Source organism: Phyllostomus hastatus, unplaced genomic scaffold (genome assembly GCF_019186645.2).
Source record: "Phyllostomus hastatus isolate PE091 unplaced genomic scaffold, TTU_PhHast_1.1 phas_contig_34, whole genome shotgun sequence".
NCBI classification, from domain to species: Eukaryota; Metazoa; Chordata; class Mammalia; order Chiroptera; family Phyllostomidae; genus Phyllostomus; species Phyllostomus hastatus.
In genome coordinates this window covers 30046442-30073428 of record NW_025333857.1, presented here as the reverse complement: position 1 = coordinate 30073428, position 26987 = coordinate 30046442, and the positions used below count along the sequence as shown (strand labels likewise).

The 26987-nt window shown below is 51.6% G+C and overlaps 1 protein-coding gene across 5 annotated transcripts in view; it reads left to right on the top strand.

Moving 5' to 3' along the window:
- Nucleotides 1–26440, top strand: part of APBA1 (amyloid beta precursor protein binding family A member 1) — a 195404-nt gene extending 168964 nt beyond the window's left edge. For 3 of the 5 annotated variants that reach the window (XM_045840607.1, XM_045840606.1, XM_045840608.1), the window contains exons 6-13: nt 5496–5531; nt 6546–6632; nt 7253–7438; nt 10300–10479; nt 12703–12915; nt 19209–19328; nt 21516–21656; nt 22755–26440. In XM_045840607.1, the coding sequence (XP_045696563.1) occupies nt 5496–5531; nt 6546–6632; nt 7253–7438; nt 10300–10479; nt 12703–12915; nt 19209–19328; nt 21516–21656; nt 22755–22826 (1035 nt within the window). In that variant the 3' untranslated portion in view covers nt 22827–26440. The remainder of the gene's footprint in view (nt 1–5495; nt 5532–6545; nt 6633–7252; nt 7439–10299; nt 10480–12702; nt 12916–19208; nt 19329–21515; nt 21657–22754) is intronic. The other 2 variants (XM_045840609.1, XM_045840610.1) reach the window with 2 other exon arrangements.
- Nucleotides 26441–26987: the final 547 nt, after the last annotated feature.

Here is a 26987-nt window from a genome sequence, read left to right as displayed (position 1 = left end):
GAGTATGCAGAGAGACTTTATCACCTGCAGAAGGGAAGGGGGTGGGTAGCCAAAACATCTCTGCAGATCAGTCCAGATGGTCTCAAGGGGTGCGTGCACTGTGGTGCCCGCAGGTGGCTAAGAGACACCTTTCTCTCAGGGAGGTGGTGCCACGCTTTTTCCAAAGGACAGGCTGAGCTTTCAGAATGAGTTTTCTAGGCCACCCCTAGAGAAATACAGAGCAGAATGAGGCGACAGATTTTATAGTATCCATCCAGAAAGGAATGGAGACAGGAAAGCTCTGGATGTATTTGGAAATCTGTTTATTAGCAATAACCTCACCATAAACAAGTGAGTAATTTCTGCATTGGCGCTGTCATCCAAACAAAGGCAGAGGAATTTCCTCCTTTCACGTCCAGTTCCTTCTTCCTCCCCTCCTCCCTGCAGCGGCCCCAGCGTGCCCCTCCCCTCCCTTTCCTCTGCCCGCTTCCTCTGTTGGACCCTGAGGATGCCTGAGGCCGGCCCTGGTGTTGGTGGCGCTTTGTCAGTGAGCGAACACTAATCCTGAAGCGTGGGTTTGCATTCTAAGGCAGTCTTTCATTGCTGTCTGCTCAACAGTTGTGGTGTCTGTCACTCACACAGCACCAACTGGATGTTAGACTTGAATATTGATACTGGATTTATATCTGGAGTCCTAAGAATTATGATTTTTCTTAATTTAACAAAGAATTTACAGATGTGCCCTGGCTGGCATAGCTCAGTGGATTGAGCACGGGCTGCGAACCAAAGCATCGCAGGTTCAATTCCCAGTCAAGGCACGTGCCTGGGTTGTAGGCCATGGCCCCCAGAAACCGCACATTGATGTTTCTCTCTCTCTCTCTTTCTCCCTCCCTTCCCTCTCTAAAAATAAATAAATAAAAATCTTAAAAAAAGAAGAATTTACAGATGTATTTGACATGGGGAGAGAATTTGGAGTTGTGGTTTAGACAGGTATTTGCTACTTAATGTGAAAAGAAGACAAAGGAATTTGGCTCAGAAAGCAAACGGTTTCTATGCAGACCCTTTGATAGATATCTTAGGAGATAGAAATGAGCCAAGATTCTGTCCTTTCAGTCCTTGACCTTGAGATACATGCAGTCGAATAAGGGAGTAAACGAGTATTGAAGTAACAGTGATGCAAGGCAGGCTGCGGAATGGGCAGTTAAGAGGCTTTTCCAGCTATCAGAATATAAGGAATAAGGTGCATCTGAATAGAATAGCATAATTAGAAGACACCTGCCATTTTTTTGGAAAACTTTTTAAATCATCTTTGGACCCTCCCTAACCTTTCCTTTCTGTCTTTGTTGTCCATCATTTTGGAAGAGAAATAATATCCTGCCCCAAAGCCCCCGTATAACATAGGAATGCAGTAGAACAAGGGTTCTCAAAGTGGGATCCCTGGACCAGCAGCGGCAGCAGCTCCTGGGAACTAGATACAAATGCAGATTCCCAGGCCCTGCCTTAGAAACTCATGGGGCGTCGGGCCCAGGAGTCTGTGTTTTCACGAGCCCTGCAGAGATTCTGGTGGACACCCCCATTTGGGAACCCCCATCTCAGAGAAGGCTAGACCACCCAGTGTCGTGGGGCATCTGTTCTTCCACTGTGCTCTGCAGCCTTCTGGTCAGGCTGAGCACTTCTCACGGGTAGGGTTCCACCAGCAAATAAGCTCAAGAAACCCTAAAAAATAGATTTTGTTGGATATTTTCCACCAGTGTTTCCCTGTTGGAGGCTCTAAGAAGTCCTGTAGTGAGGAGGCTTAATTCACATCACTGCGCCAGAAGCCCCCGTAGCTATTTGAACAGACGTGTGTTACCACTGCATGGTGATGCCTGTTACAGGCTTGCTGCTGGGATCCCTTGCAACACACTTGGGAGAAACTTCTGGAGAGAGCTTTGCTCTGTGTGCTGTCAGAACCTACAGTGCACTGGGTAGAGGCCCTATACACACACACACACACACACACACACACACACACACAGTGTGGCAATGACGCCTGGACCCTGTTAGAGAAGCAGACCTGGGGCCGGGGCAGCCAGCTCACGTGTCTTCCTCTCCTTCCACTCCATCTCCATCCTTCACTGCACCCCGTTCCCCTCCAGCCTTTGCGCTTCAGCCGGAAGGTGGGGGACCTGCTGAGAGCTACCTGAGCCTTTGTAACTGCTTCTTGTCCACGCAGAATGTTATGTATATGTCTCCATTGTTTCTACATTTGTGATGCTCATGTTATTAGCTCACAATGGTGTTTTGACATTTTTGGGTCCATGCATTTTTGTAAGGATCATTCATTATCAAATAATCTTCTTATACCTGTCTTCACTAGCCTGTTCCAAAAGATCAGATTTTTCAGTTGGTTTATGGAAAGATTTTCTTTAAAGGTCAAACATTATTATTTAATTGTAGAATTAAAATTTCCATCAGTCTAGCTTTGTCTCAGCTATGTGGTTTCCCATCTGACTTGCAGAAGTCAGTGATTCATAAGAAGGCCACTGACACTCCCAGAATGGAGGGCTGGGGGGTCCTGTGAGGGAGGTGTTACTGACGCCATGTTTTTAGACAGAGAAGTTTATTGATGAAAAACTTGCCCAAATCACACAACTAGCAATTTGGAGTGTAAAATGAGACTTCCAAGTCTGAACTTCTATCCTGCCACTTAGCAGCTGTGTGACCTTGGTCAGGTTAATTAGCCTCTCTGTGCCTCAGTTTCCTCTTCTGGAAGAGGAAGATAATGTCGTGCCTGCCTCACAGGGTTGTTGTAAGCTTTTGCATCTACAGTTGTGCAGCACGTAGCAGGGCACTGTCAGCAGGGGGAGAAAAGCTGAAATAGTCAGGAGGATCCGGTGTGCATAACCCAGAGGGTTTAGCCACAGTTAACACTCCAGACACATCGCGGATCGAGTGATTGGACAGGCGGTGGCACAGCTTCTGCCCTTGCACGTAGCCTGCTGGGAGTTTAGCCATAATCAGTCCAGTGAAATGCGAGGATTTAAATGGATGTTGCCATTCCTTGTGTTAAGATGATGCTGGGCTTGTGGTTCCCTTCGACCTCTCTCTGCCACTCCCATTTCTCATTCTGGCCCCAACCCCATCAGCATTTCTAAAGTTATGTCTAAAATTATGTTATAATTTATTCCAGGGCACTTGAATATCATAAGTGATTTTAAGATGGTATTCTTCTAAGTACACAACATATTTTTAACTTCATAAATATTATTTCAGAGTGTTTATGAAACTCAAGTCTGCCATGTGGATCCTTTTCCTCGTCACCAGTTCTAGAAAAAAAAAAAACAAAAACAAAACAAAACAATTTGGGCATCGTATTGGTGGCAGACTTATTTTCCTTTGAAAGGGCCCTTTCAGATCAGTGTTTTCTGGGTGAAGCATTTTGACCAATAGCCGTTAGGTTTGGGTATCAACAACAATGGAAATTCTTATAGTACTGCCATGTCATTTCATACCATGTTATTTCAGGGTCCGTGGTAGAAAACAGACAAACATTAGGGTCTGACAGCTGTCATCTGCCCTGGGATGTTGACGGTGCAGGTCAGAACTTCCTCTGGCAGAGCTCCCCGGTTCCACAAAGGAACCTGTGGTGTGGCGTGGCATCGGCACAGGGCCGCTCTTCGAGGGAGGAAGTATTCCTGCCGTCCGTCATGTGCATCAGTCTGGGTAGCACTTGCAGTTGCTGCCTATGGATTTGTCCAGAGCATGCTCTTCAGGCTGACCACCACTAGGAGCTGTGGGGTGGCTGTGCAGGACTGGGCTGCCCTCGATTCCTGGGCGTAGCAGAGATGAGCTATTAGGTGCTTGGATGGCTGGCTCATGCAGCTTTGTTTTTCCGCAATGAGGTAGTACAGACAAGGCACCTTAGTCATTAACGAGATAAAGTTGTGCTGCTGAGTGCAAGACAGCTTTCCTACCAGGTGAGTACCCAGGGGCAGGAGAAAGCAGGCCTCCTTCCACCCCGCCCCCACCTTCTGGTTCGGCCATCGACCCACCATCTCTTGTACAAGGTCTTTGAGTGTATAGGGAGTCCAGAAAAAGCCAAGAAATTGCATCCCGATATAGGTAAATTATAATCATGTACCAGCAAACACAAATATAGTGCTTCTAATGCACCAGGCACTGTCCTAAGAGCTTTGCATACATTTATTTTATCCATAGAACAGCCTGAGACAGATACTATTTTATCCTCATTTGATGCATAGTTAACTGAGGCACAGAGATGTTAAGTTGCTTACTCCAAATCACACAGCTAGTTAGGTAGCAGAGCCAAGATTCAGTTTCAGACAGTCAACCCCAGAATCCCTTTTCATTAACTATGCTTTTCCATACGAGAAAAGAGGGGAACATTACATTCATTTCTAAATGGGTGTAGGCCATATTAACACTACACCAATTTAAGGCAAGAAGTATTACTAGAGATAAACAGGGAAAACAATAAAAGATCAATTTAATAGGAAGACATAAATATCTTGAATATGTGTGTACCTTCCAGCGTAGCGGTAAAATGCACAAAGCAAAGACTGACAGAAGTGGATGTGGACCAGCCCACAGTCACACGCCTCCAGAGGTCTTAACACACCTCTCTCAATAATATTAGAGACAGCAGACAAAAAACCACCAAGTGCGTAGAAGATTCGCACAATACTCTTAGCCAGTGTACTTGACCTAACTGACATTGGTAGGACACTGTCCCCTGCAGTGGCAGGATGCATTGTTTGAAGTCTGCATGAATCATTCACCGAAGTCAGGCATGCTCTGGGCCATGCAGCTGAGACTCAGCACATTTCAAAAGATTGAAGAGACAGGATATTCTCTGACTCAGCAGAACTAATTCAGAAGGGAATAACAAAAAGATACTACACAATCTCCAAATGTATTAAAATTAATAAGACAATTCTAAGTAATCCAAAGTTCAAAAGAGAAATCATAATGGAAACCAGAAAATGTTTTAAATGAAATGATAATTGTAGCGTGTCGGAGTATGTGGGATACAGCTAAAGCAGTGCTTGGAGGGAGAGTCATGGCTTGAAATATATTTGAAAAGAAAAATGTTTGAAAATTCATCACTACAGTTTTCATCTCAAGAATTTAGGGGGGAAAATCAGCCAATTTGGCTCAAAAAGTAGGAAAAAATAAAGGACTAGGCTAGCATCAATGAAATAGAAAAACAAAAACAGGCATATTATAAAGAAAACCGACAGTACCAAAAGTTGGTTATTTGAAAACACTGGTTGCAGTTAAGTGTCAGAAGCAACTTACTACATTTCCCCCTGACTCCTGCCCCGGCGTGTCCTGAGTTGCCAGGTAGGAACTCCACCATCCGCAGAGTGGGACTTTTTTTTTTTAAAGTCTGGCCTCCTCCCACAGCAACGCTTTGTCTCACTATCACTATTAGTTTGTCAGTCCCCTTTTCAACTTCAAGTCTGCAAATTCTCCTCTAACTGTTCTCCTGTCTCTGTTTGTTCCATGCTAAGCAGATGGCCCAGAAATTAGCCAAAAGCAGGAAGAAGGTGCAGTACAAACAACTTCATCAGCTTGGTGTTATGCCTGTTCTTTCCATTTATTTATGTTTTGCCTTTTTTATTATTTCGTGTTTTTGTTTTCTGCATCCAGCAAGTTTTTGTTCAGATTTCTTTTTGAACCGCCCCATAAGCCAACGTTTCTCAAAACTCAGTTGCCAAAAATGGCTGTTTTCTGTTGCTCATGAGTCATTTCACTTCAGAGGAACGGCAGGGAGCAGATTGGAGATGCTAAATGAATCCTACACTAGTGTGCAAGTTCCCACCATTCAGGAGCATTCATGTGGCAGGGACTTGGGCCTGTGCAATTATAGTCATGTTTGACTTGTGGATTTGTCAGATTGCTGGATGCAAAAAAGAAAACTCGCTAATAACCACACATGTGCAGAGTTAAGCCTTGAATGAACCAGACTGATATGCTTTTTTGGTTGTGGAGCTTCTAGGTGCTTATGAGCCACCCATGGGACGTTGATGCATTGGGGCTGTTTCTTAATGGGGTGGATCTGGGGAACTGCTTCTGTGTTGCTGTGTCAGTATGTGAACGTGAAGACCCTCTGACCAGAACTGCATTCAGATGACTTTGTTTGCACCTGCTGTAGACATTGTCCCTCATCACCTGAGCAGGGGCAGACTGATTTTCCCAAGGTCCTGGGGTGTCAAGTCAGTTGCCCCTATTCCTTCAATATGCTGGGCTCTGAAACCCTTGCAGAAAGGGTCATTGGCAATCCTTGTTCATAGACCCAAACCTTCTGCAGTGAGTTACTGCTTCTAGAGCAGAAGCAGCAAAGGGGATTCCGTGTCTTTCCTTGTGACCTGCAAATGCTAACTCTCATCCATGTGTCCATCCTCTGCGTGGTACCTTCAGCTTTGGCAACCTAGTTCAGGAGTCTGCATTGCTGTTCTGGTGACTGTGTCTCGATGCCTCTGTGTGTGAGCTAACCTTGCTCCCATCACCTGGGTCAGAGGAATGTCCTAAGCTTTCCCTTGGTGCATTTTTCTTCTCAGGCTCCCGAAGGCGAATCTCAGCCAATGACCGAAGTGGATCTCTTCATTTCTACACAGAGAATCAAAGTATTGAATGCTGACACACAGGTATTACCTGGCTCCCACCTTTCCTGGGGACAGAGCTTAGCAGCATGGCCACTCCAAGATTGCACCCATGTCTTAGGTGGCTGTCCCCAGATGCTGGCTTCTGTACAAGCTAGAAGGTTGTCTGCAGTGCATGTTTGAGGAGGGGGTGCAGGGAGCCTGGGAACCTTGGGACTGTTTTCTTAAAGATCAAAGGGAAAAATAAACTGGATATTGTTCGGTAATAATTCTCATAAGTTTGTATCACAAGATTCATGAAGTGGAACAGATTAGCCTCTTAAAAATTTCGTTTAAAATTGTACATACCTACACACACGAAAACAAAATGCAGCCATCACATGCAGATTTTGGTGTCTTTTTTTTTTTTACCTTCCCCACCGGAGATTCTACTGGTTATAAAATTATGAAAATTTCTCTTCACCTGCCACAGACTTCCTGGGTTATTATTAGCCCAGGGAATTGCCCCCAGGCCTGGGAGGGTGCACATAAGTCTGCCAGCAGGGTCCTTGCAGGGAACCCAGAAGCCCCCTGCATGTGGACCACACTTGGCAGCTGGGTTCAGGGTGGCAGACTTTCCCACGGGTCACTGGATGCTGCCCTGACTGACCACACTCTCCCTGCAGGAGACGATGATGGACCACCCTCTGAGGACCATTTCCTACATCGCAGACATCGGGAACATTGTCGTGCTGATGGCCCGCAGGCGCATGCCACGCTCCAACTCCCAGGAGAATGTGGAAGCCTCCCACCCGTCCCAGGATGGAAAAAGGCAGTACAAGATGATCTGCCACGTCTTCGAGTCTGAGGACGTAAGGGTGGCTTCCCCCATCTCCCTCCAGTGACTCGAGCTGCCCCTGTGTGGCCGATTCTCTCCTTATTTCTCAGGGGACCTGAGTCCTATGTGTAAACAAATATTTATTGAGCACTTACTATGTGTTACTCAGCCTTATATCCTTGTTTGTGTGCTAGGGATATAAGCCTGCATAACACAGACAAGGTATTCATGACTGTTGTGGGGAGACAAAGAGATAAGTATACTTAATATAAAATTAAGTAATGGGAAGGGTTTTTAATTTTTAAAAAAAATTTTAAAGATTTTATTTACTTATTCCTAGAAAGAAGGGAAGGGAGAAAGAAAGACAGAGAGTGAAACATTGATGTGCAAGAGAGACAGCGATCGGTTGCCTCTCACGTGTCCCCAAGGGGGGACCTGGCCAACAACCCAGGCATGCGCCCTGACTGGGAATGGAACCTGCGACCTTTTGGTTCACAGGCCAGAACTCAGTCCACTGAACCACACCAGCCAGGGCAGGTAATGGGAAGGTTGATGAAGAAAAACTAAAACCAGGTCAGAATAGAGGACCAGAGGCTGTTTCAGGTAGGATGATCCAGAAAGTTCTCTTTGAGGAGGCAAGATTCGAGCAGAGATCTGAATAAACTGAGAGCGGGAGAGAGCAAGTGCAAGGCCCTGAGTCAGGGTCCCACTGGTACAGCTGGAAGAATGGCGAGGCCACACTGCCAGAAAGCTTAACATGAGAGAAGAGTGGAAACAGTTCAGTCAAAGCCATGGAGGCCTGAGCAGGCCTCACCTGGGCACTGGAGCATTTGGGAATAAAGTTCTGGGTTGTTCAGGACTGCCCTGGGGGCTACAAGAACATTAGGATCCCTGCCTCTCCACACCTTCCCACCTGTCCTGAGAAAACCAGCTGCTCAGAAAGCCAGTGACTCCTCCCCTCCATCTCTCCAGGTGATGACATAACAGAGAAACTTAGCTTATAGCAGCAGTGGGCCCATTCTTCCCATTCGGTCTTCTTCCCGTTGTGACCGGAAGTGCTGGCAAGGCCACCGGCTGCAAGCTGTCTGAGCCCCCGAGTGGCTCGCGACATCTGGCAGGCTGAGGAAGCCCCCTCCCAGGCTGGAGCCCCAGCCCGTGGGGGTTTGGAACTGCAGAGACCGTCTGCTGGGCCATGCCAGTGCCACCAATTGATTGTGCTGGGTTTTTCCCTCCTGCCGCAGTAAAACAAGTTCTTTCTCCTACCAAGCAAAGAACCCTTACTACTTAAAGAAAATTGCCTGCGGTAACCTTGGCTCCTTAAAAGAGGCCATTTTTCCTCCATAAAAGTGTTCCTCTAGCTGCAGTAAATTGCCTCCCTTCAACAAGCTGGGAGTCAGAAGCAAGCTGCTTTTCTCCAGAGAGCCAGAGCCGTCTTGGCTGCGGCCACAGAGAGGAGGAGACGCCTTCCGCACTGTCCCTTCCCGGTCTGGTTCCCTAGAAAGCAGCCCCAGGGGCGGGGTCACAGAGAAGTCCTGGAGCATGCAGCACACCTCCCCGCCATTCGCCCTGCTGTTCCTGTAAAACTGAAACCAAACTTCCACACTGGGAAAAAATGAGTTTTGGAAGGTTCTCAGAAAGTTCCCAAAGAGTCAGACTTAGAGCCTTAAGCCACATGTGTCCTGTGGGCCAGTGAAAAGGTCAGCTCTGCGCACTGGCCTGAGGCTCCCTCGATGCACTTATGTATGTATGAGGGTCCCTCTGCCCCTTTTCTCTGGCTCGGAGCCCCAAGGAGAAGTTTCCTTGCCTTGGGCTTCCTGTCAGGGAAGACGATGAAAGGAAAGAATGGCGTGAGCAAGAGTTAGGACAAGCATGGCCCTGGGAAGCTTACCCTTGGCTTTTTAATCAGAGGACAAAAGAAAGGCACTGGCTCCAGACCTGGCAGAGTTCAGTGTGAATCCTGCCTCCACACACCAGCTGTGTGGCCGCCAAGCTTCTGCAGGCTGCCGTGCGGCTGTGACAGGTCACCAGGAGCCTGCGTGTGTGCCTCGTGCACCCACACGTGGTGGCCAGCCAGTCTGCTGGTCGTGTTCCCAGGTGTGTATTGTTCAGGTTGTCTGTTCACATGTGCCCCTGATGCCTGCAGCGATGCCCCGCCACCTTCCAGTTCTACAGTGGGGTGCGGGCTGGCGGTCCTTGGTGGGACTCGTGGCTCCTGAAGTCACCAGACTCTCAGAGTGAGAGAAGCTAAGCATTTCATTTCCCATGGCCAGAAAGTACTACTATCGTGTTAATAATAGTACTAGACTTGTAAAGTCATTTGTGTTCTTATATAAATTCAAGTTGAGTCCTGAACTCAGATAATCAGACACAGGGGTTACATGTACATGGACGCCCCGTGGGATGTTTGGAAATTATGCAGGATGTCGAGTGACTTACTGAAGTGTAAGATGGTCCTTTGCATGGTTTTAAGTCCAGCATCTCTGCCTCTTTTTCTCTCAATTGCCAGTAGCTCCTTTGTGTTTAGTCATAATCAAAAATTTCCCCACTGTCTGGCCAGTGTGGTTCAGTTGGCTGGAGCATCAGCCCATGCACCAAAAGGTCACAGGTTCGATTCCCAGTCAGGGCACATGCCTGGTTTGCAGCTTCAGTCTACAGTTGGGGTGCATGTGGGAGGCAACCAGTTGATGTTCTCTTTTTCTCTCCCCCTTCCTCTCTCTCTCTGGAATCAGTAAATGGCCCCACTAATTTCGAAAATGATCTCTGGCAAGCATTAGTGCCCCATGTAGACCCACTGGTCCAGTTGAGGCCTTGGACTTCATAGTCCTGATGGGAAACACGCTGCCCACCAACATGGCTGCCCTACTGACCCTCCTCTTCCCTCTGCCTGCCCTCTAGGCCCAGCTGATTGCACAGTCCATAGGGCAGGCATTTAGCGTGGCATACCAGGAATTCCTCAGGGCCAATGGGATTAACCCTGAAGATCTCAGCCAGAAGGAGTATAGTGACCTGCTCAACACCCAGGACATGTACAATGATGACCTGATCCACTTCTCCAAGTCGGAAAACTGCAAAGATGTAGGTACCTTCTGAAGCCGTTCCAAGCTGGGCCAGTGGGTAGGCGCTCTAAGGAGCCCGGGGACAGGGAGGCTAAAGAGTGTGGTATCAGCAGGACATTCCTAAGGGCTCAGGTCCATCTGTGGCTCCCTTGCATGAGGATCTGTGATTAAATGTTGCAGCAGAGGGCCATCGCTAGTGAGGCAGAGCATCCTCTGCCTCCAGCACACCTGAGCTAAGTGTGGGGTGCGTTCCAGAGGCAGGCAGGACCTGCACTCTGCCCTTGCCAAGCCCACGGTGTAGGAAGGGGCATGGAAAACGTGAAGTGGTGGTGCTGGTACAAGCATCAGTCAAAGACAACTGTGCTTGGCAGAATGGAGCAGGTCTGGAGTTTCTGACAATGGATGCTGCATTCCTGCAGGGACAGCCCATTGCTTCAGAGACCCAGTCCTGCAGGAGTGTCTGGAGGACACAGAGCCATCTGAGCTGGTGTGCAGGTCTGGGTATTCTTTGGAACACATAGGTGCATGCAGAGGGCTGGGCCAAAGTACCAGAGGTGTAAAGGTTGGAAAAGCTCAAGAATGGTCTGGGGAGCCAAGAATGAGGCGGGTGGTGCATGTAAGAAGGACAAGGGGAGGCCGGTGTGGGGTTCAGCTCAGAACTGGAGGGCTTGGAAATCCAGCTGAGGAGCTGGACTTGATCCCATAGGTAAAAAGTTACCTTTATGAGACAATGATCTTTCAGTCCACTAATGTATGTTGGGTGTCCTGCATTCCCTAGAAGCAGAACCTGAGATGGGGCTTCATGTTCACGGGACTTTGGGGGACAGTGCACTCTGGAAAAAAAGTGTGGGCACCACGGCAGTGGGGGTTCAGAGGAGGAACAAGGCCTCACTGCAGATGAGCTTCATTCTGACCCACAGGAAAGCTCTGGGTGACAAACCCCCCAGGGCCAGGGGTGCCAGCAGGCCTCCGTACCCTGTGCCCATCAGCCGTGGATGCCAGGGTTGGACGGGGTTGTGTCAGTGTGCTTGGGGCACCATAATAAGAACTGCAGACCAGATGCCTTCAACGACAGAAACTTACCCTCTCCCAGTTCTCGGGCTGGAAGTCTGAGATCAAGAATTCAGCAGGGTTGCTTCCTTCTGACGGCTAAGAGGAAGGATCTGTTCCAGTTTTTCTCCTTGGCTCATAGATGGGTGTTTTCTGGAGTCTTCGTGTTGTCTCCCCTCGATGGGGGGCGTGTGCCCCCATCCAAATTTCCCCTTCTTCTAGGAACATCAGTCATATGGGTCAGAGCCCACCCTAATGACCCCACGTTAACTTGATTTCCTCTGTAAAGACCCTATATACAAATAAGGTCACGTTCTGAGGCAGTGGGTGTTAAGACAGGATGCAGCCCGTATGGGGCGGGGCAGGGGTCTCCCATGTAGCCAGGGGCAGCTCTCCCGAGAAGGGACCCACTGTGAGTGTCAGCAGTGGGAGAAGTGGGACCCAGCCTGTGAAGGAGGCCGTGTCAGGCCCTGACAGCCGCCATGACAGTGTCTGTTTGAGCATGGGTGTCTCTGTGAATAGCAATAAATAACTGTGTACACACACTCTGTTGGATGCTTCTAGGATGTGTCCTACCCCTTTGTAGTACCTCTGCAACCCTCACTAGACAGCAGATACGCAAAACCAACTCCCGTCTTCTCTGCCCTGCCAAAGAAGGTGACAGAAATGACGCGTGTCTGGAGTATGGTCTTCCTGTTTGCACTTGCAGCCTTTTGGTGATAACTTTAGCATCTTTTTGTTTTCTTTTTCTTCAGCTTTCCCCTTGCAGAGAAGTGTTTCTGTAAACCACTGCATATTTATTTATTTTTAACTCAAGAATCTTAAATGTTGGAGAGCACTGTGGAACAGGGAACCAGCAAAAGCTATTCCTAGGAACCATAACTCACCACCAAAGTTCCCGCCTACAGAGTTCTGCCCCCCCCCCCACCAGAGACTGTGGGGGGCGTGGGAAACCATGCCCTTCGTGGTTGTAGTGTCAGGTTAAGACTGCTCACGTGGAACAAGAACAACAAAAACCGGGTACAGGCCCTTGTTGAACTGCTCCCTGCCCACCCCAGTGCCACGACTCGCGGCATTGGGGCCCTTGGGGAAACGCCGTCTCAGTCAAGGAAGGAGGGGAGTGGATGCTTTGATTCCCGTTGCTGCCCTGGTGCTGCCGACTGGGGCCATCTGGGTGTTCCTCTCCATGCAGGTGTTCATAGAGAAGCAGAAGGGAGAAATCCTAGGCGTGGTGATCGTCGAGTCTGGCTGGGGCTCCATCTTGCCGACCGTGATCATAGCCAACATGATGCACGGAGGGCCTGCCGAGAAGTCGGGGAAGCTGAACATCGGGGACCAGATCATGTCCATCAATGGCACCAGCCTGGTGGGGCTGCCTCTGTCCACCTGCCAGAGCATTATTAAGGTACCGGAAGTGGGGGAGATTGCCCTCTGTCACAGACCTGAAGTGCAGCTGCAGTGCAGGCGTGAACGCCGAGGGACGTAAGTGTCAGGCAGTGGGCAGGACACAGATACAGAAGGCATCAGCTTGCACTCAGGTGTTACCACCAAGTCACTATGTAGAGATTGCTCCCTGAAGTCATTGTTAGATCAGAGATGGGCTCTTAGCTCAGGTAACACCACTCTCCGACACTGCGCCCACCGACAGGTATCGCTGGTCAGTCACAACACTCCCGCCCATTGAGACTGAACAGAATTGTCCCGCGCTCAGTAATCCAGACACTCACCTGGGGCAGCAGTTCTCACCCCGGGGAGATCTGGAACCCCAGGGGCATTTGGCAATGGCCAGAGACAGTTTGAATTGCCACAGCTAGAGAGGAGGGCACGGCCCTGGCATCCAGTGGTGGAGGCCGGGGGTGCTGCCAGATGTCTGCAGTGCCGGGTGGAGGTGGGGTGAGGGCACCTCACTTTGAGATATGCAAGTTCAGGTGTGCAGCAGAGATGTCAGGAGAGAGGGAAGGTGGAGAACGAGGGTTTGCAGGGACTTGACCCGGGTCTGGAAAGGTTTGGGGAGGAGGAACAGGGAGTGGGGACAGCCTGAGTGAGTGTGGAGCAGGGGCTTGGATGGCAGTGGCGAGGCTGCGTGCCAGTGACCATGGTGCATCTGCCAGACAGTGCCCGGCCCTCCACGGCGTCCCCTCCCACCCTCCCCGAGACAGACAGCCCGTGAGGGTGAGGGCGGCAGCAAACACCCAGCTTACGGTTTACAGATGAGTCATCAGCAGCTGTGAGGGTGACTTGCCCTGGACACCACCCCCCACCCCCACCTGACACATGGTCCAGAAGCCCCTCACTGCTCCTCCCTGCCTCTGCAGGAAGGAGGCAGAAGGGAGGAGGCTGGCTGAGGCACATAAGGGCAGCGCACGCATCCCCTGCTGCCACACGGGGACTCAGCCTCTGTCCAACGGGTTGCATGTCAGGGTGGAAACAGAGCCCCTCAGAGTGCGGTCCGCACTGTCAAGCAGCTTCTGAGCCACTTCCCACCAGGGAACAGGTTGTTTGCATGAGTCGCTGACCCTTGAGGCCTGCAAGTGGAGTGTCTGTAAAATCAGGAAATTAAAAGGTCGTGTGGGATGAAAGACGTGTCACTGGTGAAGATGGACAGTAAGAAAACCAGTGTCTCCATAGCCGCCCTTGGCAGAGACGCACTCTGTGGGCAGGCCCCTCTGGGACACGGCCGCCCTGCCTCAGGGCCCCATGCGCCACTCTGTCGAAGGAAGGACTGTGGTTGGCCCAATCCTTGCCCCCCAGCCGGGAGAATTTCACTGCTGATCTCAGCTTTCTAGCATTGCTTTTAAATTCTCTAGACAACACCCCCTTTCTGCCTGCACCTGAGCAGACGCTCACCCGGCTCACCCCGTCCTGTCCACATCACCTTGGGGCATTCACTTCAGGGAACGTGCTGGGCCTCTCGCCACTCCCTGCTAGCACCGCTTACTTCAGAGTGTGCCGGTGCTCCTGGCCATGAGTTTGATGAGCGGCTCGCATCCTGGCAAATCCGTGTTTCATACACTTTGATTTGAGTCACCCGGGGATCTTGTCAAAATGCAGGTTCTGGTTCCGCAGGTCCAGGATAGGATTCTGCATTCTCAACAAGCTCCCCCGGGATGACATCACCAGGTGCTGGGCTGTGCCTTGGGGAACACGCTGAGTGTTCTGTGTGTGGCCACTTCGATGCATGTTGACCTTTTTTCCCCAGTCACGGGAAATGGCATACGTTTCTAGAACAGACTTATAGGTATTGAATCATTTTAATTGCTTTCTGCCCTCACTCTTATTTTTCCTGTCATAATTCCTAAAGCATAACAATTGGGAGGCAAAGTGTGTCAGCAGCCTGCCTGTTTGTGGGCCCCAAGGCCCTGCCCCCCTGATCTGTCTCCTAAACTAGAACACCGGCGCCCCCTTCCTTCCACAGGAGCATCCTGGTTCTGCTCACCCGTTGCCATAGAGACAGTTCTGGCTTCTCTCCTCTCCCCTCTCCACTTCCCTACCCTTCCCTTCCCACCAGATTTCTTAATTTGCTGTACCATTCCACTGTTGTCATGGGGATGAAATGACCGTTTATTTAATTGGCACCTCTAACAAAATGGCAGCTCAGAAACCCAAGCTAATGGGACCCAACTCGAGTCACTGATGAGGAACGGCAGAGCAAATGTGAGGTCTGGTGGTTCCAAACTGCCGCCGCACTGAGCCTCACCATGCAGCGCACGTCCCCGGCTAGAAACTCGTTCCCTGGGGGACAAATCAGGCATCTGAAATCAGCTCGCATGGAAGGAAGGAGCCCACCAGAGCAGAGTAAACGTTTAGGTAACGTTCAAAAAACAGAGTCGTTCTGCCACTTCCCAGTGCGCTCTGTGAGGCCTGCCTGTGCCTCGCGGATGTACGTGAGCAATCCCAGTGGTTAGCAGGTGTACACGTGTAAAGCAGACGGCTTGTCTGAGAGGCGAGCTTCTAACTTGTTCCTCTGTCTTCGGCATTCTCTGCTCTTACTTCCCACACATTCCTGGCCTCATGGTGTTTGACTGCGGGCCGGGGGTGGGGGGGAGAGAGGTGAAGGGATGGAGCCCTCTAGCTGTTCTGCCATGTGTCCGAAGCCCACCCCTGAGCTCCTGGGGGTCCTGTTCCACCTGCTCCCACTGCCTAACACATTTCTTGGCACATACCAAGTGAGCCATAAATATTTATTGATTAAGCGATTGAGAAAGAGGAGGCACTCAAAGGAAAAAGAAATACATGTATGAATGATGTCTGAGCAAACCCCTCCTGCCTGCCTATTTTTAACTTTAAAAATAGGTGTTTCTAAGTATAATGTGGTGTTGGCAAACACAGGAAAGGGGAAAAAACGTGGAAAGGAGTGAAATTATAGAAATGAGAACTGGAAGAGATCATCGCAGGTGGCACCTTACATTTGCCGATGAGACTGCAGTGGAAGGGGTGGGGGAGTGTCTAAAGCCCCACGGACTGTGGGGCAGACTCCCCTCTTGAGCCCAGGTCTCCTGACACAGCAGAGTCCTCTGCACCAAGCCCTGCTGTTAGCAGCAAAATGCCAGAGTGTCAGTGTGGCCAATGGGCCTGCTGTCCACGAAAGACCAGGAAGAATCCCTTTCAGCTCATCTCTTGCTTCACTTTGAAATCGTTATCTCTTGAGCCAAAGAGGTCTCCCATAGGTGTTGCAGAAACCACGGGGAGAGGCTGGGGACTGCTGCCTGTGTGTGTGTACACCAAGCCACCATAACCCACATGACAGCGATGGGAGGCTCAGCCCCCACAGAAAACAGAGCAAGTGAGAACACTGAGGAAACAGGCTGAGATGCTGGAGGTGGGGAGTTAAATGGAGCCCCTCAGAATGCACACGTTGAAGGGACAAACTGGAATCAACCACTCGCAGAGGGGGAGCCAGCAGCGGGAGCCTTGAGGAACCCCCTGCGGGTAGGAAAGCCAGCTGGAGAGGCGGCGCTCAAGGCTGCAGGAAGAGACACAGGGCACCAGTCCAAGCTCCGAGCTCTGTTGCCCTCCCTGGCTTCTTGGCTGAGTGAGCCTGACCCATGAATGACACAATTTCTCCTGTTTTCTATGTGGGGGATTGTGGCGTAGGAGAGAATGCCATGGGTTTGAATCCAGGCAGACCTGGGAGTGATGTTTCTGTGGGTGAACTTGGGTGAGTTGCTTAGCATGTCTGAGCCTCACTTTCCTTTTTTATAAAACAGGCGTCATTATAGCTGCCGGTTTGTCAAGGGTATTAAAGGACACAGCTCCTGTGAACTCTCCAGGTCGGTGCCTGGCAAGAGGCAGTTCTCAGTGACAGGTGGTACAGCTGGTCTCAACACCAGAATGGGTTTTGAGGGGACAGTGACCTGAGGGGCACTCACACATGGAACAGACAAACAGATGGTGGACTGGGCATTAGGACAACCAGCTCTCCTGAGTCCTCACCCCACCCCAGCTTGCTCACCTGTTCTCACAGGGCACACGGGCCACAGGTGTCAGTAGTAATTGGACGTCATTAAGTCACCTGAGTGCAGGTGAGTTCACTGTTCTAAAGCGGTGGTTTGCCCCAGTTCTCAAAATTGAGAGTCACTGGGACTGTGTATCATGTCACCGGGAAGACTTGTGGACACAGACTGTTGGGTCCCACCCCTGTAGCTTCTGAGTCAGTGGGTCTGGGTGGACCCCCGGCTCTGCATTTCTAACAAAAGTAGCTGGGTCTTGCTGCTGCTGGTGTGGGGTCTCCTCTGTGAGAACACCTGGTATACCCCTATTGGCCAAGCATGATAAAGCCAGCCAACCAAAAGCACAAAGAGCCCCAGTCCACCCCTCAATCTAAAGCATCTCTTCAGTCCTTAGAAACGAAGGTACGTGAGTCACTTCTGCCACTCTAAGTGGCAAGTGGCATTCTTGCCACAATCCTGTTGATGTTGAAGTCGTCACCTAACACCGGTTCCACCTGTCTACTAGGCAGGGTGCTTGGGAGGAAGGCAGAGGCTAGAGCAGGGAAACCATCATCCCAGTTCTGACCCCATAGGGCCTTGGACAAGTCAGGCTTTAGGCCCATGTCTGTCCTCACCCGTAAAATGTGAAAGAGAAGTCCAGCCCCGCCACAGAGAGAGGTTGTGCAGCCTGGGCGGGGAGGGACTGGTGGGAGCACCAGCTGTGGGATCTGCAGAGTTCTGCTCACAGAGTAAAAGGTGATCCCCTTTCAGGCTGAAATGGAGGGTGCACACTGGGCCCGTTTTCAAATTGACCAGGGGACACTGTAGACTTGGAGGGAGTAGAGCCCGCCTTCTCCTGAGCACCTGCCACTGCTCCGGTGGATGGCGGAGGAGAGGCTGTGCCCCCACCCCACGGTGCCATCATTTTGGGACAGCTCGTCCCCCTCCCCTCTGACCCTTTGGAAGATGTGGCCGACCTTGAGCCATCTCCCTACCAGCTGGCCTCACCAGATGGGAGTCCTGTGCGGCGGGCGTTTGCAGCAGGAGTGCTGAGCTCACCCGCCTCAGCTTCCACGGGGCCTGGGCCGCCAGAAGCCCTGCCGCCTGTTGACCTCAGGGCTCGAAACGTCTGCCTTCTCCTCTGTACGCCCTGACTTGAAACAGGTCAGTCGGGAAGCACCTGCTGCAGAGCACTGGGTCTGGACCGCCCAGCACGCAGGCGTCCCGTGGGGCAGAGCAGGGGGTCTGAGGCAGACCTGGGCAGTGGACATTGGTTCCAGGGCTGGATTACCTTCCTTTCAGGGTGAGGCTCACAAGTCAGTGGTCAGACCTGTAGGAGCAAAACCTTCCCCTGCCTGAGGTGGTTTTCTCGGGGTGTTCCTGAGCAGACTGGGCTGTGGTCACGGCCCTTTGTGCTCAGGGGACAGGAGGATGGCCTGAGCTCAGCATAGACTATAGTGGGGTACAGGAAGCTCTCCGAACAGGCTCTGAAACCCGCCCAAGTCCCCTTTTTTTCTATAAAGGCCACCTTTCCCTCTGCACTCGATTCTTAGAGGGAGAGGCACAGGAGCAAGGGTCATGAAACCACAGACCTGAAGACAGTCTCCAAGTCTTATTCCTCCCTCCCTCCTTCCCTTCCCTCCTTCCCTCCCCAGCAGCACCCTAATCATTCTCCCAAGGAGGCCTCCATGGAGGGGACTCCCGCCTGCTCCCCGCTTTTCCCCAGGTGCTCCTGGGAATGTTGATACAGTCTCTAACAGGCAGAGAGGTGTCGGGGTGCAGGAGCGTTAGAGGTGGAGAGAAAACGTGCTGGGGTGAGTTGGGCCAGTTGCTGTGAATTACTTGTTCTTTGTTGGGAGAGGAGGAATTGCTAGCACTTGCCCTTCAAAGAAAAAGTCCATTTCCCACTTGTCTCCTGACCAGGGAGATGCGGTGCAGCCTTCATCTTTCAGGCCGGGAAGCACGTGCAGCCGTTTTCTCCTTCACGGCCCAGAGGGCCACTTTATTCGGGTCCCTTGACCGCAGCCCAGTTCCCCCGAACGAAGGCCCCGCCCCCGGACGGACGTGGGCGTGCACACGGGGCGAAAGGGCTCCGTGTGAAAGCGGGGGTTTCTCCCGGTAGCTGACACCGTGGGGTGGTGGGTGGCGGGCACTTCACCGAGTGACGAGAGTCGTACAGGGGCTTCTTTGGCCTTCGGAGCTGTGTGCTCTGATCTTGCCGGTCTGCCCGGGTGGTCGCTGTACCCACTGCGTTACGCTCCCTTCTCAGGGCTTGAAGAACCAGGCCCGCGTAAAGCTGAACATCGTGAGGTGCCCTCCGGTGACCACCGTGCTGATCAGGCGGCCAGACCTTCGCTACCAGCTGGGTTTCAGCGTCCAGAACGGAATCGTAAGTACCACTGCGTGCCCTTCTCCAAAGTCAGACAAAAATGGGCCATGGTGTTCAACATTTTAATTTTTAAGGCTGCTCAGTTCCCTGAAAGAATCCAGCAAGGAAGGGGATGAATAGGTGAAGGCGGCCTCGGCTTTGTCTTTGGACAGAAAAGCCTGTGCCTTCCCACAAGTGAAGAGAGACGCCCTTTTCAGAGCCCTGGCCCTGGAGCCTGGGTCTCCATGACCATGCAGGGTGGCCCTCCCAGCCGCTCACTTGAGGTAGCCTGGGGTGCCAGCAAGGACTTCCTTCACCTCTGGCCTTGGGGGACTGCCACCTTGTCACCACACTGGGCTGTACCCCCGAGCCCCTGCAAAGCTGCTGCTGCTCCCCAAAGTGGGGTGAGGAGCACTGGGAGCTTCGCAGCTCCCCAGGGAGTCCAGCTCACAGCCAGGCTGAGAACCCCGCGCATGCTAGTATGCATGACCGGGCTGTGCTCTGCCTGTTCAACCTCAGCTGGCATTTTGGGGATGCAGAGTACTTTTATCACTTGGATGTCAGCCTTGAAAATAATACGTCCTTTCTTCATCGCAGTAAAATATACACATTAAATTGACCATTTAAACTATTTTTTAAGCATGCAATTCAGTGACATCAAGTACATTCACAGAGTGGTATGAGCATAACCATTATCTCTTTCCAGAACTTTTTCTTCATCCCAAACAGAAATTCCATGCTTAATACCACTTCCTTTTCGCCCAGGCTTGCCTTTCTGGATTCATAGCCATTCTGGGTTTGGGTTGCAAATCTGTCTTCTGTAACCTCTCTCTTATTTTTTTTTAATTTGATTTTAGAGAGAGGGGAAGAGAGAAAGAGAGAGAGGCGCAGACTTGTAACCCACAACCTTGGTGGATCGGGACAATGCTCTAACTGAGTAGCCTACCCAGCCAGGGCCTGTAACCTCTTGACTTCACAGGTTTTGGTGTGCCTTCTTTGCATTCATGTTTCCAGATAGAAAAATTCTTTTTTGCTCTTCAAATTTCAAGTAAGAGTTGTAGGTAATCAAAATTTAATTCTAAGTATGTTTTAAGGTTTAGAAATACCCATCTGAAGTTTCCAGATGGAGTTGAAATATCCAGCCCACTGATCCACTCTTTGTACCTATGTAGCGTCGTTTGCTTTTTGGAGAGAAGCGAAGGTTACTCCATCATTTCAGTCTGTCATCATGTTTCCATCTGTTTACAGTTCCTTATTTGCTTTGTTCCTATTTGAATAATATTAAAAGTTCAAGTAGGAACAAAGGGTTGTTACCTAGCAGATGTGGGTCCATGGGGCCCTCATTTTTATTTAGAGTGTGGGTAGCGCCTAAGGGACCTTTTGACCCAGAGCACCTGGCCGGCTGACAGTTTCCACGCTGCACAGTGGCTCAGTGTCCACGCGGGCTTTGAAACAGAGGTGCACAGTCTGCAGTTAGAGTCAACTCTGCACACCCAAAACATCCCTTTGGGAAAACTCCCACTGTCTTGTGTGTGAGGTGGGGTGGCCCCCGCCTGTCGTGCCACACGCAGAACCCTCCCAGTGAGGAAATGCGGGCTCCGTTCCACGAGCCTGCAGCCTCTGCCACCCACAGGGACAAAACCCAGCCTCACTGTCACTTCAGTGAGAAGGGAGTTTGATCAAGTGCCACTGAGCTGGGGAATCCAAAAGGGGCAGCTGCCCGCCAGCTAGCCACACTCTGGCACACAGAGCAGGCGTCCCAGCCCCACTTTGGCTCACTCGACTATGCCCCTAAATCATGGCTGCTGGCATTATACATCTGATGTGGGAGCCCAAGTGGCAATTGTGGGAAATAAAACTCACCTGAGTTACAGGCCGACAGTTTGAAAACATTGGCAGCGTGATGACAGGCCCAAACAACTCTTGTTACCAAGCCCCCGCTGGGGTGAAAGGTAGTCAGAATTCAGTGTGCATGCAGTCCAGCAGCGTGCTGCATCACCTGTGCAGGGCGCGTGAAGGGGGTGGCCATGTGGGTGGAGAGAACTCTGTTTCTTGTGAAAAGAAACAAGGGGGTTTAAATGCCCAGAGCCTAGCCCTGGCAGCTTCTCAGAGAAGAGAGTGCAAGAGGCGGGGGCTCCAGAGACACAGTCTTACGTCCCCACCCAGTTCCCTGCCCGTGAGGGGTGACGCGGCCTCTGACCCCGACAGATCTGCAGCCTCATGCGAGGCGGGATAGCAGAGAGGGGAGGCGTCCGCGTGGGACACCGGATCATCGAAATCAACGGGCAGAGCGTGGTCGCCACCCCGCACGAGAAGATTGTCCACATCCTCTCCAACGCCGTGGGGGAGGTAGGAATGCGGGTGGGGCCGGCGATCCTCCCGGGCCCCTCGCCTCAGCCAGGCCCTGGCCAGGCCTCCCTAGACACTGCTCAACACCCAGCACAGCCCGTCTCAGGCCAGACTTTGGCTTCGGTGATGAGAGGTTGTCACAGAGCACCTCCATGAGACAAGATTGAGTCACCTTTAGGATGATTTGCTCACTTTATTTAAATATGGGAGTAGGCAAAAGTTGATTTACAGCTGTGAGTACATGAAACAGTTTACTCTTTTATTATTATGTATTATTGCACTCTTTATGTATATTACAACTGTAAACCTACTCTTGCCCACCCCTGTGTGTGTCAAGCGCACGGCATCATAACTGAACGCCTGAATGACTACAAAATGACCACCTCAAAAAGCCTAGGTACCATCCCTCACCATGTAGTAAGCCCCCTTCCCTTCTGGCGACCACTGCTCCCATGTGAGTTTGCTGTGGACCTTGAGCTAAAGTGCTAAGGCTCTTTAGGCTAAGAGACGTAAGCCAGAAGGAGAAAGAAATACACCGTTTGATCTCATTTCTATGTGAAATCAAAGCAAAAAGAAACTGAACTTCCCTCATTAGCCCTCAGAGTTGAGCAGCTTCTCTCCATGGCTGCCCAGTTCTCTCCATTTTTCCCCAGCTCACCTCACCAAATGTGCCTGGGAGATTTAAGTCTTAGGTTCCAGTCTCATCAGCAGAACAGGCCTCCAGAGGGCTGTCCCTGGCACGGCCTTGGCCCAGGTCCTGACTCCATCGCTCGTCTATGAGGCCCCCATCCCCCTCCCCCGCCCCAGAAGAGTGGCGGCAGCAGTCGAACCCCATAGCCGTTTACTTCTGTTTTAAGAGTTCTCTCCTTTAAAAAAAATAGATGAGAATAAAAGCACTTGGGAGAATAAACCTTACCTGGTTTTCGTTGTTACTCTGTCACCCCTCTTTAGAAAGCCTGTGGCCTCTGCTCTTCCTGGAGGCCCCTCCCCTAATCAGGACCCTGCTTGGGGCGGGGCTTCATGGGCATCACCCCGCCCCTGGCCGCGGCCCGCCCGGCCCCAGCCCCAGCCCCTACTGACTTGTGCTCCTGCCCTCAGATACACATGAAGACGATGCCAGCTGCCATGTACCGACTGCTGACGGCCCAGGAGCAGCCTGTTTACATCTGAGCCGTGCCCCCGAGGGCGCATGCATGGAGGACTCTCCTCACTCGTGGTTGTGTTTCTCGTTCTGCATCCGTGTGCCCAGAGACGTTTCCCTCTCACGCCCATACTCTGTGTACCCGGGAAGGAAAGCATCTGTAAAGAGCTCTTTGCTCTTTCTCTCCAGTTTGCTTTTTTTTTTTCAATACCAGGGAAGTTTGGTATGCACTCCCTCGAAGATGGAGAGCAGCCAGTCTCCACCTGGTCAGCGCCCAGGACTGGACTGTCCTGATGGGCCCTCATGGGGCCTAAGGAGGACTGTCACTGCCCAAGGGGACCTCCTCCCTTCCCAAGGGGCACAGACCTCTTAGAAGGAGCTCTGAGGGACAGCAACGCAGCTGATTCAGCAGTGCCTACAGTTCAGTCACTGGTCTCTGCTCTCCTCCAGTCGGTTTGTGGGAATCTGGCAGTAACAGGGGGCCAGCCAGTGTCTTTGAGGATAGGCCCTACCCACCCTTAACTTAGGACACCATTTGTTATTTCTGCCCAGAATTTCTGAGCCAACCAAGGCCTCTTCTATAGCTAGCTTTAATTTCAACATAATTGTATTTTCTAATAGGAGCCTCCTCACCCCAGGACAGAAGGGGAACTGCCTTGGACAAGGAACTCTTGTTTGTTGGCGATTCCTGGGACATCCCCCACTTCTCCAGGTTGTCCCAAGGTTATGCACCGTTAGATGAGCATGGGCAGCTGCCATCTGCCTCCATCCGAGTCGCACACCCATATGCACACACAGTCTTGTTTGCATATAGATCACCCTTCCCTCCTCGCTACCACCCGGGAAGTACACAGAGCCCCTGGAGAGCCCACATTACCTCTCTGTGCGGCCCCTGCCCTGGCTGGTGAGACCTGCAGGGGCTGGTCAATTCTGTCCCGAGAGAGATGCCCCTTCTGTGGCTGAGGTCTGGCCCTGTTGGCACCACCTTGGCTCAAAGTGTTCTAGTGGGCTCCCCTCGTGCCCCCCCACCACACACACACACACACACACACACACACACACACACTCATACAGGGAGTCCGAGAGAGTTGGACTGCTCACCGGGAAGACAAGGACGCAGGTGCATTCATGTTACATTTTCTTCTCTGCTCAGGGCCACTAGGCAGGATATGATGTTGGAAAGGCCAGAAGAGTCCATAAACCACAAAACTTAGGGGACAGTAATGACCTCAAGCTATGCCTAAGAATCCCCAAATGTGTTCCAGAAACATCATCTTGCCTCGTGGGTCCGAGAATTTAATTGGTGTGGAGTATTACGTGTTTTTATCAGGTGCCTCGTGTTTCTGGGTTCTGTCTTGGCTCAGTACAAACATTTTAGTTATTCTGAGCCAGTTTTTACTTATTCTTTGGTCCAAAGAGCATTTTGTTTCATGGGGATGGGGTGTGGCTTGGTTTGGTTTTTGTTTTGTTTCGTTCATAACCTCAGCAGAGACAGGGAAAGAGAAACTAATATATTTTATAATATTAATATAGTCCCTGCTCTCTGCACTTGGGATATTTGTGTTGTGTTTGTGGAAACAGGAGTTTGGTGAGCACACGTTGGGTTGTGTGTACTCCCAGATGGAGTGGAGGGGTTTCATAGGGGAGAAGAGGGAATACAGAGATCAGGGACAGGAGACGCGCACCAGAGAGCTGTGTGCGGCCCCCTCCCCCGGGACCTCTGCACCTTCTGAGTTTTCTGCTCAGAGCCGGGGAACCTAGAGTCTCAAAGGCCTCAACGCCGAACTCCCGATGTGCGGTACAAGCAGCCCTGGGGGATCGTGGCCACGCTGCCCGAATATCCTCTCAGGGAAGGGTCTCCTCTTCTGCGGGGGAGCCAGGTGGGCAGGCAGGAACCACAGCTCCAGGTTCTCCATTCACCAAACTGCGGAGTGTCCAATAATACAATTAAATACTAAAGAGTCATAGGTTCATCTTTCCTCCGCCAAAGAGAGGGAGTGGCTAAGACATGGCAGCAGTGTGACTGGTGGCATTTCAGGCCTCGGGATCCTTGGGAAATCCTTGGAGGGCTCAAGCCTGTCTGCCCCCGGGGTGACTGCCCAGCCAGCAGCCTGCCCCAGAGTGGCCGGGGGCGGGAACTCCACCAGCACATCCCTGTGTGGCCTCCCCGGTGAGCACAGTGCAGTGTCTTCACCCGAAGGAGCGAGGAGAGAATATGTTTCCTTTGCTATCACACAGAAATCTTAGAAAGTTTGACAGGTGCTGGAAAAGCCAATTTGATAGGCTCTTCTGGAGGACTAGCATTTTAGCCTAAGAGTAAGATTATGTACCCACCACATCCCTTCCTGTTACCATGCGTGGCTCCTCGCAGCCAGAGAGCACGTGTTTGTGGAGCTCAGCACAGTCACACAGCTGAAGTGCATTCCTTTCCCTCTGCTCCCACTGGAGGAAGTTAACCCAGCTTTGGTTAACCAAGGAGGCAGGCTCTTAAATGTTAGTACCTGATGGTGACGGTCCTGCGGGGAGTGGTGGTCACTACCCCTTGACACCCCTACCTGTGTAGCTATACCTGTCAATATCTGAGTTCCCCATGCAGTGGGGCAGACAGTGTACAGAGTGTCCCAAACGTGGCCTGGGCGAAAGCCACTCTTGCTGCTTGGTTAGGATATGCTGGTGACTCAGCTCTGGGGACAGATTCACCTCTCCCTCCTGGTCTGACCAGGGCGCACCAGACCCCACCCCACCTCCGCCTTCTCAGACGCGAGCATTTCAGGGAGCCGCCGTCAGCCTCAGGTTCCCGAGTGTAAGGAACACCCCGGAGGCCAATGCCTGGAGCCCACTCCCCTCACCAGAGCGGGCTCCGGGGGTCCTGGGCCCACCCTGGGGCTGGACTCCGAGGCCCTACAGACGGCGCTGCTTTGAGAACATCATCCATCCACACCGGCCTCTGATGGTCCCAGAGTAACCTACTACCTCCCCCATCGCTCCTGTCAGCCCCATGCCCCATCTGCACACTGATGAAACCCACCCACCAACCATTCTTGGGTCCCTCAACCAGGGGTGTGGCCATGACCAATGTTTACAACCAAGGCCACTTCCCCTTAGATGTGTTTACGCTCTCGCTCACAAGGCAGGCCACGCGCAGGTGTGAGTGGGGCTGCTCCCGCCCTGGCGTGGCCGACTTGCACACACACACACACACACACACACACACACATGCAACCCTGAATCTCCGCCCCCTCCACGCAGGCAGCGCCGAAGGACCGTGTGGGAAGGAAGTTTCTTGTACATAGCTCAGCCCCCAGAGTATGAACTTGTACTATTGTTCTGTAAAGAAGATGGAATAGAGCTTATTATAAAGCACTGGGAGACGTATAGTATTGTATTTGTAACAATATTGTTCTTTGTATACACGAAACTCAATGATCTCTATATATAAATATAAATAAGTGTATAAATAAAGTATATATACGCGCGAGCCTGGAACGTGGCCGCCACCGCACACCCACTGAATGTACTCCCTCTGACAGTCTGGTCCCTGGCCGCCCTGCCCTCCGTAGCGTTTTGGGGGTTGTGATGTATGTAATGTGTTACCTTTATTTAACGGAACGCTAATGTCTGTAAGAGTTGCTGCAACAATAAACAAGAGCTTCACCTCTTGGCCCCGGCTGAGCGACTGCCTGGGTGTTCCGGGGGCGGGATGGGACCCGGGTAGCCGCGGATCTGTCTCCTGCCCAGCGAGCCACCTCCTGCCCCTCCTGTCGCAGGGGTGTCCAACCTTTGAGCGTCTCTGGGCCACACATTAAATACACAAACACTAACAAAACTTGATGAGCAAAAAAAGGGGTTTTAAGTAAATTTACGATTTTGTGTCGGGCTGCATCCATAGCCATCCTGGGCTGCGTGCGGGCTGCGGGCTGGGCACCCCTGGGAGCCTGCACGATGCCCGGAGCCCAGGTGCGTTCCAACTGGGAGCATTCTGTGAAACCAACTCGGTTTTAAACACAGTAGAGAGACTGTCACCTGTCACCACACTCTCCTCGGCCTCCTTAGAGCGCACTGCCTGGAAGAAGGGAACCCTCTGGATTTCTCAGTGGGAGACAGGAAGCAGGAGTTTGTTACCTCCCCCAAGGAATCTGGGACGAGGGGGTGGCCTTGGTGAAGCAGACGGTCAAAGGGAGCTCTGCCTG